Consider the following 14,811-nt stretch of genomic DNA (forward strand, 5'->3'; position numbering starts at 1 on the left):
TACCTTTCTCTAGTGGAAGAATTGGGAACATAATCAACTTTTTTTTTTATCACAAGCATCAATGTTCTAGGGCAGTGATGGTGAACCTTTTAGGGACCGAGTGCCCAAAGTGCAACCCCAAACCCACTTATTTATCACAATTTAACCTGAATAATGAGGTTTTGTGAGGAATTTCAATCACTCTTTCGCAACTTGACTTCTCCCTGGTGGCACTGGATTTCTTTAATAGTACAACTCAGGAAAGATGGGAGTGCAGTGCAGTAGCTTCTGGAAGGCCATCACATCCTTATTCTTCCTTCTCCTTCCTTCCTTCCTTCCTTCATTCCTTCCTTCCTCCTCTGATTTCATCTTCCTTCTTTTAATCCTGTATATTATGGTTCGTTATTGTTAGTATTTATTAGAGAATGCTGTGTATCTTAGAAGTTCTCAGCAAAAATAACAGCAGCTGCTGTTTATTGCTGAAGCTATCCTGGGCTGTTATTTACACACACACACAGATGGACACACACATAAACACACACCTATTTTTATTCCATTTTCCCTGGGTTTTTGGGAAAGAAATGGCATCTCTTCCCCATCCTTGTCTTTAATAAACGTTAAAAAAAAACCTCACAGCCTTTTAGCTACTATAGTCCCACCTTACTTCCCCCTCCCCTTAAAATGAGGATAGGGAAGAAAGCCGGGAGGGGGGGTCTAAGGGGGAGAGAGGAAGAGACCCAGGCAGATCCCTCTCTGAATAGCCTCCTGCCCAGATTTCAACTTTCTTCTCCGATCTGCCGATGAACAGACCCCCACCCCCCTTTTTAGACTCTGGACTGACAGGCCTTTATTTTCCACATTTATTGGGGGAAATTGGATTTTTATTGGGTCTTCCCCCCACCCCATGCCAAAAGGAAAGCCAATCAGGCTTCTCCTCCTAAAAGCCCCCCTACCCTTTCCCCTGCTCCCTGCTTCCTTCCCCCTACCTCCCACTCAATCCCACTTCAGGACAGAGGACCGCGCTCTGGAAACGCATTTTGGGTGATGTGGGAGTGCACCTTCTGACCCTCCAGCGCTCAGCCCACAACTCTCCGCATTCCTCCAGGCCTGGCTTGCTGAGGAGGAGGGAACAGCCCTGATGTTTCTGCTGCCCCCCACCACCCCATGGCCATCGCTTCCCAGCTTCCTCAAAGGCATGGCACATTTCAAAGGTGACAGCTCGTGTCTGGAGGTGCCGAACAGTGTCCCACTGTGAGAGCAGGGCCAGGCCTCTCCACCATCTGACACATCAATGAGGGCACTTCTGCCAGGCCAGTCACCCCACTGGGCTTTTATGCTCGGTGCTTGCCCGGGGGAGGAGAGCGCTTCTCTATGCCACCCTTTCTTTCTCTTGGCCCAGCCATCGAGGGAGGAGGTAGGCCAGGCTTGAGCGATGAACCCCACCCCACAAGATCCACCCCCGCCATTCTCTCCCAGGCATCTTTGCTGGCAACAACAGCAACTGTACCACAATGAAGGCGGAATACTGTTGCCATGCAAAGGCAAGTGCTGGGGCACTTTGCTTCCACACTAAGGCTCTACCCATCCCCATTGCCATGACAGGGCGACAGCTCTTTCATCCCTCTGCCATGAGAAGGTGACAGGGAGTCGCAGCAGAGGAGTGAAAGAGCTGCATGGGTCATATTGTGGTTCCACATCATAATAGGTTTCAGAAGGAGAACAGGACCCCGCCTCCCCCATTGTGAAGCATGCAAGTGAAAAAGTTCATTCAATCAATTCCAACTTAACGAGATTTTTTTCTTTTGCGAGAAGTTGGAATTGATTGAGTGAAACGCGATGGAGAAACACAATTGAAGCTGGGCTGGGGCAACGGCGTGTGTGCCCACAGAGAAGCTCTGCATGCCATGTCTGGCACTCATGCCATAGATTTGCCATCATGGTTCAGCATGCCTAATTGCCCTCTCCCTTAGACTAGATTTTTATTTTGTTTGTATTTGTTTGTAGTCTGTTCGTAGTTATTCACAGGGGTTTACTTGTCATTTGAAAACCTTGTGTTTTACTCATGAAATTGCTGGTCTTAGTTATGCCATTTCAGCTACCAAAGATTCAGCATTCAGAGAATGAGTTCGCTGTTGGAGCATGGGACAATCCTTCAAATTCACTCAATTCAATCCAGTAGACTGAGTATGCTGCAGAGCCTATTGGCCAAAGAATGTTCTGGCTGGTGGGCCCAGAAGAAGAACCTTCTTTGCTACAGTTCCTGCTCTGTGGGGACTGAGCGACAGCCTCTTTTCTGTTGAGGCCTTCAGAGATAGAATGGCCTCATCTCTGTTGATCTTTTAGAAGGCTTTAAAAACGTGGCTATGTACCTGGGCATGAGGCTCCAAAGATGCTACAGAACCCTTTTCTTCGTTTTATTGTCAATTAGTCAACTAGTTCAGCTGCTGTATATATATGTTTTGGATTGTTTTTATTGATTTTCCCTGTTTTATCATTTCAGAATTGTAAGCCACCCAGAGTTATTTACGGTAGTTGAGATGGGCAGCGATAGAAATTAAATAAAAATAAATAGGATTACTTTTCTCTTTTATTCTAAGGTACACTTTTTTATTTTCAAAAGAATGCTAAAAGCACCTGCAGTTTCCCTCAGGATCATTTGGCTAAACAGCACCACAATAGACATTTTCCCTTCAGGCTCCAGATAGTATTACTATTTCTAAGGTTCCCTGCTTGAAAAGTTCATCATATATATAAAAGCTGACCTACAATCCTCTTTTCTTTAGTGGGGGTGTTTGTATGATTTGGTGATGGGCTTTGTTTTAGTTATTTAATACTAGTAACCTTTTTGCAAACTAAGTCAAGTGATTTAGTCCATTCCATCCTATTTAAATTACTATGTATATCCTGCCCCTTTCTTCAAGAATTAAAGTAGCTTATATATAGCATGGCTTCACCTCATTTTTTTCCAAAAAGTTGGGCAAGAATGAATGCCTCGCCTAAAGATACCCAAAGAGTTTTAATGGCTAAGGCAGACATGCCAGATATAATTACAAAGTTGCATATACCACAAATGTGTGTGGTTTTTATTCATTTATTAGTTCATGCTCAGGAGACAGTTTAGTCTTAAATGGCATGCAAATAATTGTTTGTCACCAAAAAAAAAAATGACAAGGCCAAGGCAAAGTATAATTATGATCGGATTTAATTTTACCATGTGGCATTAATATGAATTCTCCTTACCTGATTTATTTTTATAAATGTAAAAATTTCCATTTGTCTGTCCCCACTGTCTGGGGACAGACAGTGAAAATTTTGGAAGTGTTTACATGGTCCTAGAACTGCAAGTTGTGCAATGGATCTTTAGCTATTTCTTTTCATAGATGAGGACTGTGATGAGTATTACTACACTCCTTAGAGAAAGAGCAAAACTTTGAAAAAGAAAGACAAGATAAACATCCACTTAACTCTGAGAAGGAAGAGGGAATGAGAAAGAAAATCAAGATAACATCGCCGTGACTCTCTTTAGTATAAGAAGAGGCAGTGGGAAAATGTCAGGCTTTCAAAATTCTGCTATTAAGCCCCATAACAACAGAATTTCCAAGTAATTCTTACGATGTCTGTTTTCTAGTCTGAAATATATTGATTGGGAACGCATACATTTCTCTGCTACCATCACATGACAGTTACAAGCAAAAAATAATAATTGCCCCAGAGAGTTACAGAAAAAATTTATTTCCAGATCTAGAAAGCAAGGAAAAATCAACTTCTGTAGTACATTGATTCTGGCTGTGGAAAAGTTTCAGCAAGGCCTGATGATTGGCTGGTCTATCTTTGAGGACATGAGCTGAAAAATACAAAGGAATATTCAGTCAATCTGTATGTCATTATAATGTGTCAACTCTATACAGAGTTCAATCTGGAAGACAGCAGACTGGCTAATTTAGGACAGACCAGGAGGAATAAAATAAAATTCTTTTAACATTTCATATACAAAGCAAAACATAGCTTTTTCAATGAAATGCACTGTAAAGTCATATTATCAAGTCTCAGGCAGAAGAAGTGGTTCCATTTGGAAGTTGTCAGATGTAATCCTTGGCATTTTCAATGAAAGAATCCTAAACGGCTCCTCTTAGCCAGGCAATGCTTTGACTAGGAGATTTCTGCTTATAACTTTGAAATATTAATGGTCAGACTACCATTGATGATACAATTAAAGCAACTGCATACACTCATGCAGTTTTTCTTTTAGTTCCTTCAAATTCCTTCCTTCCTTCAAATTAAATTCCTATTAAAAACAATGTTTCATAATTGTTTGTCTCCTGCTCCTCTACCAATATTACATTAATAATATGGAACTACTAAGTAGCATCTCATTTCCCAAGTCATACTTTACCAGTCTTTTATAAGAAAGGTATATAAGGAGAAGGGAGAAGTTCAAAACCAAAGCCATGATCAGTGTGTCATAAGTACAGTATATTATAGAATGTACGTCTTCCAGCCTGATCAGTCCTCAAAGGTGAACTGGAGGAAAGATTGAAGGAGTCTGGCTTGTTCAAATATGGGAATTAGCCACTCAGCCAATGAAGACCAAGGGCAGAGGAAGCATAAAATAGACTGGATGTCTAAAAAGTAATGGCAAGAAGGCTGCAGGTTCTGAAAGTGCTTCAGATTTTCCATAGGAAATACATGCAATCTCAGGAGCATTATTTCTACAATCTTGTTCTAATCTTTTTTTAAAAAGTGCTATGAGAAAATTTATTTCAAAACATAGGTGCTATCCAAATGAATGGTACATTTATTTTCCACTACAGATCTACGGTATCAAACCCACCAAGATGTTCACAGATAAAAGGTGCATCTCCAACAGGTAGAAAATCAGTTGACAACAGAAGAGCAATAAATGTGTAATGTCAGAAACTGCTGAAATGAAGATAACTTTGGTCCATTCCCATCTAATGAAAACTTTCTCAATCCCCACCTGAAATTCTTCAGTTCAATTCAGCACAGAAGCCAACTATGATTGGCATCAGCATTGCCAGTGAGGGAACACCATTTTTTGTTATCAGCACGCCCATCACTGGTACAGTTGTCATATGACTGTCCACGAAAGATAAAAGGAAAGACACAATCCGCTTCTAGATGATAAGAAGAATAAAATATGGAAAGGGTTTTTTTTTTAATTTTCTTGGTCTACATATCTTCTTCCTCTACAAAATGAAAAATTCAAACAATTTAACATTTTTTAAACCATCTCCAAAATGTGGAGCCTACAAATTCAAAATTAAAAACTAATATAATTCAAGTTTCCTTCAGTCTTTTTACCTTTGCCCACTTGTACTGATGGTCAATTCAAATCACAAAAGATTTGCTATATGATCATACAGGTAATTCTTGATTTATGACTGGTCTCTTAGCAGCCATTCAAAATTACAATGGTTCTCACTAGGAGTATTTACAACCCAGATTCAAAGATCCAACAGCTATTACCACTACCACCATCTACAGTAACAGGACCTATGTCAAGTGGTTGGCCACCAGTTCATATTTACAGATGTTTGCAGCATATTGCAGTCACATGACCATATTTTACAATGTATTTGCAAAAAATTGGCATTTACTTCTGGTTTTCACCAAAATTGATCCATGGCAAACAATTGGTTTGATTAACAACCATGACATTTGTTTAATGACCACTACAAAAAAGGTCATAAAATTGGATTGGTCGTGTGGGTGACTCTCTATACAATTGTCATGATTTATGACCATGATGCAGGGGTAAAATTCAGCAGGTTCCAACAGCTTTTGGAAAACCGATAGCGGAAATTTTGAGTAGTTTGGAGAACCAGCAAATACCACCTCTGGCTGGCCCCAGAGTGGAGTGGGAATGGAGATTTTGCAATATCCTTCCCCTGCCACGACCAAGCTATGCCCACAGAACTGGTAGGGGAAAATTTTGAATTTCACCCCTGCGTGATGGGAAGGCTCAAGTTCATAAGTTGAGGAGTACCAGTATTTAAATGTAGAGTATTCATTTGAACTCTAAAAATTGAAATGAAGGAGAGATGTCTTACATTTAACTGCATACAAGCAATGTAACTTCTGTATTTTTTTTTAAAAAAAGTGTCTATTGCAAGTAAAATTGAAGGGAAAGACATAATGAAAATGATCTGATTGTATGGAAAGGAGATGAAGATACCTGCAGGACGGTGAAAGTGTAGATTTAAATATGAGAGGAAGTGCTAAAATGTACAAATTGGCAGTGAGTGTATATGAAAATACGAATACATAAATTAAATACTGGTGGAATGGTATTAGGTAATATGTAATCTGTTGGGGAAAATTAACATTTTTATTTTTTAAAAAAAGTAACTATATATAAAAGCATATTTTTACCTCTTGATTATATGAAAGTTACAGTTGGATATAACAAGAAAAACATAAAATAATTTCCTAGCACTGCCCTTTGGCTCACCATTGCATAATCTCCATTTCAGACCACTTTTGTAGTCCGGAGTGGTGGCACACCAAGTTTTTCCTTCATTGTGATCCATGGTGGTACAGCTTTCATACTGTTTTCCTTTATAGATGAAAGGAAAAACACAGCCTGTTTCTGATTTTTTTTAAAAAAAGACAAAAGAGAAAGGGGCCATCAGTATTTATTTGAATTCAGTCTTTCCTTCAATAAATCACATAAATTCTGCCTACATGCAGCTTTAAAAACTAATTCTGATTAATATTAATTATATCTATAATATTATATAGAAATAATTCATCTATAAATGAATTATTTATAGAAAATCCTTTTTTTAGTCCACCAATGTAACCACAGAGATGGAGGAATTTGATTGTCTCTTTTATTCCATGACTTTGAAATGTTTATTTTGACATGAAATATATTTTGTGCTTCTGTTTTTAATGAATTGCTCTGGAACATCCAAGAAGTGTGAAGGCGACAAATAGCTTAAATTTCTATCTAAATATTAATGCATAAATGTGTAGATTACATCACTTCATACATTAATTTACAGAACTGTGGACGTTTTCTGTGGAAGTGAGAAACTGAAAAACAACACAGCTTCAAATAACAAGCTTTCTGGTGTTGATGAATCTTATTGTGATCACCTAATGCTGGGTCATCTAATGCAGCTGTGAATGGAATGGAACAGAACGGAACAGAAGAGAACATAACAGAAGAGAACAGCAGAGTTGAAAGGGACACTGGAGGTCTTCTAGTCCAAACCTCTGGTCAGGCAGGAAACCCTACACCATTCCAGACAAATAGTTGTCTAATCTCTTCTTTAAAACTTCCAGTGTTGGAGCATTCACAACTTCTAGAGGCAAATTGTTCCACTGATTAATTGTTCTAACTGTCAGGAAATTTCTCCTTAGCTCCAAGTTGCTTCTCTCTTTGATCAGTTTCCATCTATAGCTTCTTGTCCTGTCCTCAGGTGCTTTGACTCCCTCTTCTTTATGGCAGCACCTGAGATATTGGACACTGCTATCATGTTACCCTGGGTCCTTCTTTTTATTAAACTAGACATTCCAATTCCAGCAACCGTTCTTTATATATTTTAGCCTCCAGTCCCCTAATGATCTTCATTGCTTTTCTCTGCAATTTTTCTAGTCTCAACATTTTGATTAATCTGAATTTATTTTCTCTCACAGAAGTTCAGCTTCTTGATGGAAACCATTCAATTCAACTAGATCAAGATTTTTAAAACGAGGTGGCAACAGAGAACACAAACTGGCAGAGACTAAAAGAAATGTCTACATGTGACTATATAAAGAAATTATTTGTCTATTCATTTTATTCATTCAATGGCAGTCAGCAACTATCTCCTGCTAAAGGAGTATCTGCAGACTTTATATGCAACAAGTCCATCCCTAAAAAATCTCTTTTCCATTATAAATAGAAAATTATCTGTAATTAAGAAATCTCTCTTCAAATTATATGGCAGAAATAAATAAGACAAAATGACACAAGGTTTTTCAATTTGATCTTCATATTCTGCCCAATTACAATACCTAGAACTCCAAGTCAGCATGGTCCAAGAGAGCAGTAGTTCTGGCCCACTGTAGATCATTATATCTGGATGGGTTTAGACTGGGAAAGTTTCCTTACAACTACAGCTTTTTCTCAGGTTCTGTCTCTCTGCCCACCATCGGCCATAAGGTGCTGGTACTGGACTTCATTTCAGGATACTTAGAAAGGTCAGGGAAGCTCTTGAATAACTTAAAACATTATTCAATGTGTTAAAAATCTAACTACACCTAGTTCTTCTTATCAATGTGAAATAAGCAGTCAAACTACAGGTTGGTCTTCTATTTCTTCATTTATGCCATACTAGAAATTACTGGATAAAATGTACTTTTCCTCATCCTCCCTGCCACTGAGAGTTTACATTTCTCAGCCAGAGATTGCAGATGTCAAAATAATTCTTTCAAAAATAAAGAAAAGATATGCATTATGTTTTTTACAGAATTGTGGTGAGATATTGAGTGAGCCTATTGCAGCAATATGAAAAGAAAAAGAAAAGGCAAGGTACGCCATTTCAAGGATAATGGGATAAATCATGATGAGCAATTCATCAAATACATTGCTTTACTAAACCCACTTCACAAATTATACCTGTGTTTCCCCGATAATAAGCACTAGGGCTTATTTTCAGTGGTGTCTTATTTTTTTTTTCATGTACGGGAGGCCAACTTCTTCTGCTTGCTCGCGGTGGGGCAGGAGGCCACATGGTGCCCAGTGCCACTGCTGTGAGGTGGTGGGGTGGAGATGTCCTACCCAAAACCAGGCCACTCATGCCCCAACACCTGCTGGATGGGGCAGCTCCAGCAGCCCCATCCAGCAGGACCCATGTGGCCACCAGGCTACTTCTGCTTGCTTGCAGTTGCAACAGAGCAGGAGCCCAAATGATGATCAGTGATGCCGAGGCAAGGCGCGGGTGGAGCTGTCCCATGCATCCTGCACTGGCTTACCTCAGGGCCCCTGCAGCCAAGCCATCCAGGCCCCAACACTTGCCTTGCCTCGCAGGCATGGCACCAACAGACTGCTTGGCCTCCTGCTCCACTGCAGCCAGCAGAAAAAGTGGGTCGGTGGCCAGTTGGGCTCATGCTGCACATGGCTGCCAGTGCTGTCGCCACAAAAGAGAATGGGTGGCTGGGTGGCTGCACAGGCTCTTAAGTAGGGCTTATTTTGGGAGTAGGTCTTAGATGCATGTGTAAAAACATACTAGGAATAGGGTCTTATTTTCAGGGAAACAGGGAAGTATAATCACTGTATGGAAACAAAATTATACCATCCAAAACCAATTCCCAGTCAGTTTTGAATGAATATGAGCTTAGAATTCTCCTGGGTGAAAATCAATCAATCAAAAAGGTTACTTCTCTTCACCATTCCCTTTTCATTCTCTTACTTGTGATAGTACAAAAAGTCATTCTCTTATCTACATCATAGTTCTTGGTGATGGCACACCAGAGTTTTCCATCTTCTTGTCCATCGCTTGTACAGCTGTTGTAGCTCTTATCATTGTAAGTAAATGGAAAGACACATTTGTGAGTTTCCTCAGTTGTGCCTGGCCCTGCATTGAAGAAAAAAAGAAGAAAGGTGAAAAAGCAAAATTCAAGAGAAAGATGTGCAAAATGTAGGAACTAATGAAAATGAATGGGTGTTTGTTGCAACAAAGTGTCTTCCATTGTTCAACTCTAAAAACTTTGTCATTCAGGTTTTTCAAAAATAGGCCTCTTTTTTCTAGGCCAACTAAAACAACTCCATTAATCTTTTTGTACCTGTGTCATTGCAGCACATCCATTTTTTATCCACATCATAGTTGCCAGTAGTGGCACACCACTTCTTCCCATCCCTCATGCCATTACTGATGCATGTGGTATAGGAATTGCCATTGTAGATGAATGGGAAAACACAAGTTGGACCATCTATCTTTGGATCTGGATCTGGATTTTAAAAGACCACAATGGAAAAATACTCACTGGATTCAAAGGAATAATTTAAAATTGTTACATAGAAAGAATAAAATACTGTGTCAAGTAGTGAAAACGCAAAATCTAAAGGAAAACTCACACCTAATTTTGCTGCAATTTCAACTTTGTGTTAGGTTAGAAATACATTGTTTTCAGCTTTCCAATACTGTTAATGCTTTGGAACTGGTGCTTCCTAAGGGATCGGAATAATTGAATGACAGCGCTTCTAGTTTCTTCTTTCTTCTCCGAAGCAAAAATGCATTGATTTTGGAAAAGACAAAAAGAGACAATAAAGAAAGTTCTCACCAGCAGACCATCTGGGTGCCTTTCTTGCAAAGAGGTTCAAAAAGTTATTTCTCTTTTAGAATCATGCGGTGTATATTTTGCTAATTAGAGAAGCACACTTCATCCTAAATTAGCTGCCCCATTCCTGTATTTTCTAATAAATTGGGATTCTTCTCAAATAATGGATTTGCTGAAGATTTTGTAAATTAAAATCAAGAACATTAGAAATGCAATCAAGGACATTGCAATATTTGTTTGTTTTTGGCTCTTTATTTCAACATTTTTGTACCCTTCCTCTGTAAGGACTTCTACCTACCAATTGTAGGTTCTTCCCTACTGTAAGAAGAAGCTCTAAAGTAAGAGAAACCAGATAAAGGCCACCCAAAAAGCATTTTAACCACCATACTGGCTGTTAAAAAAAAAAAGCCTAGAGCCACTGCCACCTACTGTCCAGAGGAATAGATTTAAGAAATTATTTTTAAATTGTTTTAAAAGTATTTCCATCTATGATTGTTGATGTTGCCTATAAGTTAGTATTATAAGTTTGTGTCCAGAAAAGTGGTTTCTGTTGCAATTAGCAGTAGTAGTATTTTGCTGCAGCAACTGCTGCTGTCCTACCTGTGATATTACAGTACGTCCATTTCTTATCTACATCATAGTTGCTAGTGGTTGCACACCAGCATCTTCCATTTCTCATGCCATCTCCAGTACATGTTGTATATAATTTATCTTTGTAGATAAATGGGAAAATACATGTTGGATCTTCAACATTTGGATCTGGCCCTAATGAAAAAAAATCATACAAATATTCAAAACACACAAAAAAATACTTGTTTTATTATGCTCCTCATACTAAAGACACAGCAGCAGACTCTACACGTGCTTTTATTGAAGGGTAATAGACACAACCTACAACTGGAATGTACCTCATCTCTTGCAAAAGCAACCTGCATTGATGGCCATATGAATGGACAAAAACAATATTTATACAGAGTTCCTTCCATACCAAGTACTGTACTGTATATGGCAAGTGGCACCTCCAGATATTTTGGGTTCCAATTCTCACAATCTCTTACCATTAGTTATTAATCAAACTGTGGGATTGATGGTACATTAAATTCAAAATATTTGAATGACATCAAATTGCACACTCCTATCTTAAGCCCCATCATGTGAAGCAAATATGATTGTAGCTCTTGCATAATGCCGTAACATTTCCTTCTCCATTCCTATACTTCCAAAATACCAGAAACTTTCTAAAAAGAATCCATGGAATCAAAGATTAGAATTTATCTTATAAAAATCTTATCCAGCAAGGGAGAAGCCTGACATATATACATCCAGCCACTTTTTCCAATGGAATGACATTTAATCTAGTTCTCATGAGATCACCTGATTCCTCTGAACAGAACCTCCACATTTTGTCAATATCATAGTTACTGCTGGTGGCACACCAAAATCTTCCATCACTCCTGCCATTTGTGGTACAACCGGTGTAAACCTGGTTCTTGAAGACAAATGGAAAGACACAAGGTAGACTTTCCACATTCTCAGCAGGCCCTGACAATAAGAAAGAAGAATTTGTAAATATTGCAAAACTCTTTCCAACATATTCTTTGCTTATTTCCAGAAGTAGAAGTTCTTCTCTTTTTTTTTAGAGTCTTAATTATAGTTGCTTTACCCAACAAGGCTTTACCCATTTTGCTCTACAGAAAATGGACTATGTCCCACAAACCATGGATCATGGTCATGCAAATTCCATCAGTTCAAGACCCACACTTGTACAGCTTGTTAAGATTACATCCCAAAGTACAAAGCCACTGTCTATTATCTGAAGAGGCTTTAGATATGTTTTTGCAAGTAAGTAAATACTTTTGTAAGTATTTGGAGTTTAAGATACCAAGTCTGTCCATGAGAACCTTCCGTATCAAAATGCAATCATAAAATGGATGCTGCTGTATTTTGTATACTCCTGCTCAGACAGTAATATAGCTAATCACATTAGGAAATGGTGTATTTTCCTAGGGTGAAGGATTGCAAAGAATTGTAATAATGCATTTCTGATTAACGTGAAAATTAATACTGATTTTTGCAGCTGAATATTCCAACATATTTTTAGCTTTAAAAAATTAAAATCTTTTTTGAAAATGCATATTTGAAAGAAAAATTGTACCAACTGTATTTTGAGGTAAAAATACCTGTTCTACAGTGCTTATTTAAATATATTCCAGGTTGATATACAGTATCTGGCATTTAAGTGCACACACATAGAAGATCTATTTGTCCTCTCCTATCCCATAGAAGCATAGAACAAAATCTCTGGCAAGTCTGCATGAGAAGAGAACCAGAAGATCTATCTTTCTTTTTTGAGTCTTCACAGGGGACTCAAGATGATGGAAATATCCAGTCAGTCAGAGTTCTGGGGATGTTTTACATGCACACATGTATTGGACATACTCTCAATTTTTCTGATGCTCCCTACAGATGCTCCATTCTTCTTCTATATCTGACATTCTTCAGAGCTCCTTTTATTCTCCTTGACAATTATTAAAAAATAATCTTATTTATTGATTTTCCAATCTTTACATTATACTTGAACTTATCTTGTAAAGTCATTTGATGTTCTTTTCCTACCTGTGTCATTACAATATGCCCATTTTTTATCTACATCATAATTGTTGGTGGTGGCACACCAGAATTTCCCATCACTCATGCCTTCATTAGTGCATGTACTGTAGATCTTTTCCTTGAAGATAAATGGAAATACACATGATGGGCTTTGTATCATTGGATCTGGCCCTGGGTTTTAAACAAAAAAGCAAGTGAATACAAGGACATGTGATCCGTTCTTATCAATAGTGAATGCAAACTTAGAATCCACAAAAAGTCATAAATAAAACCAAAAGTCAATCCCTATTATTGAAATGGTCTGCTCACATGCTTTCAAGCATTCATTTTTCTCCTTTATTTCTACCTCAGGCCCAGTAAGTAACAGTTTAAATAAATATTAATTGTGCAGTTGCTAGGCCTGGAAAGACCCTAGACAAGATGCCCTTTATGGATCCCATCCTTCCATATTTCCATCCATACATCTTCTAGCTATTCTTTTCCAATTTTTTTCTATTCTATTTATCCAGAGGGGGGGAAACAGAAAGAAGAAAGACATTTATTCAGTCATTTGATGTTTAGAAATTCTGTGGAACAAAATTTGAGTATTTTGTTCCTTGGGTGATTCTGGGACATACCCTTTCATTCATTCTTAGAGATACCACTTTTAACCAGATATTATCAGAATGGTATGTAGAGGCCATCTTTTCTTAAACTCTCCGAGCAGAAAGACACATATATTACATTTTGTCATGCTTCCATGTATAGAGTTATAAATGACCTTGTCAACCCTTCCTGGATGGAAAAATTTCTCTATTTTTATCCAGAATATATCCTATGGGATGTTTTCAGTTACAATGACTATAGGAGGCACCATGTTACTCATTTTATCCTTATTAGAATCTGATATTGGTAGCCAAATATTATTCTATAATTTGCTGTTGGTGTTAAAACTAGCTCCCCATCCTTAGTTCTGATGGAGCAACAGGGACATTTTCTATTGCTCTATTTGACATCTACCTACCTTTGGGGCTCACTGACATTTCAATTCTGTTCGATTGACAATGTGTTCTATGTACAGTATGTAAGTATCTTGCCACATGTAAAATTCAAAAAAATCCCTTGCACTCAAAGTTACATCTCTCTCTCTGATCAATTACTCCAGACTTGACCTGACATAACTTCACTCATAGGATGATTCACCATTTTAAAAAAAACTCAACATCTAATAGTTTCTTACCTCTTATTCAAGAGAGTATAGCAAACCATTTCATATCTCTCTTCCCCCTCCCCCCTTCTCTCCTGCCAAATTCATATGGATATCTAGTGAGGGATAGTTGAATATGAGCAAGCCCTTATTACAATATCAGATCCTTAGGAGTTCTTGTAGGACCTATAGAAAGACACTACTGATGGTAAGCATTAACCCTAAAGCAATTGCTTATATTCAATTACCTCTTGACAGACAGGAACACCATCAAAGACATGATAACATTTTCTGGTTTACATATAGAATATGCAAAACCATGTTTCAAATATCTGTTAGTCATTCAATTCAAACATATTCCCTCATATATTTTATTATGACCCCTCTTTTCTTCTTGTAACATTTCACTTCTTTACCTAAATCTTGGCAGAGCTTCAATTTCCTATCAACATCATAATTCTGGGTTGTTGCACACCAGAACTTCCCATCTCTCCGTCCATCTGCAGTACAATTTCTGTAAAGCTTTCCCTGATAGATGAAGGGGAAAATGCATGGTGGGCTTTCCATGATCTCATCAGGCCCTGATATTTAAGAATATAATAGAAGAATGAAATTAATCAGAATTATCCTTGTAGCAAAGTAACTGAAGATAGAATAATGTGCACCAAAGCACATAGTCATTCCATTCATGCAGTGGATTTATTAAATGCCTGGAAGAGAGATCACACGCAGGTACCCTGCTTGGA

At 38.2% G+C, this 14,811-nt stretch overlaps 1 protein-coding gene across 3 annotated transcripts in view; it reads right to left on the reverse strand.

Moving 5' to 3' along the window:
• Positions 1-3,690: 3,690 nt before the first annotated feature.
• Positions 3,691-14,811, reverse strand: part of LOC117668957 (uncharacterized) — a 32,267-nt gene continuing 21,146 nt past the window's right edge. For 2 of the 3 annotated variants that reach the window (XM_060693642.2, XM_034423007.3), the window contains exons 9-17: positions 14,482-14,646; positions 12,886-13,050; positions 11,644-11,811; positions 10,870-11,034; positions 9,775-9,939; positions 9,402-9,566; positions 6,452-6,589; positions 4,958-5,114; positions 3,691-3,823 (exon numbers count right to left, since the gene is read on the reverse strand). In XM_060693642.2, the coding sequence (XP_060549625.2) occupies positions 4,978-5,114; positions 6,452-6,589; positions 9,402-9,566; positions 9,775-9,939; positions 10,870-11,034; positions 11,644-11,811; positions 12,886-13,050; positions 14,482-14,646 (1,268 nt within the window). In that variant the 3' untranslated portion in view covers positions 3,691-3,823; positions 4,958-4,977. The remainder of the gene's footprint in view (positions 3,824-4,957; positions 5,115-6,451; positions 6,590-9,401; positions 9,567-9,774; positions 9,940-10,869; positions 11,035-11,643; positions 11,812-12,885; positions 13,051-14,481; positions 14,647-14,811) is intronic. The other variant, XM_060693643.2, reaches the window with a different exon arrangement.

The sequence above is a fragment of the Pantherophis guttatus genome, chromosome 4, assembly GCF_059756535.1.
Source record: "Pantherophis guttatus breed Tessera chromosome 4, ASM5975653v1, whole genome shotgun sequence".
Classification (NCBI taxonomy): domain Eukaryota; kingdom Metazoa; phylum Chordata; class Lepidosauria; order Squamata; family Colubridae; genus Pantherophis; species Pantherophis guttatus.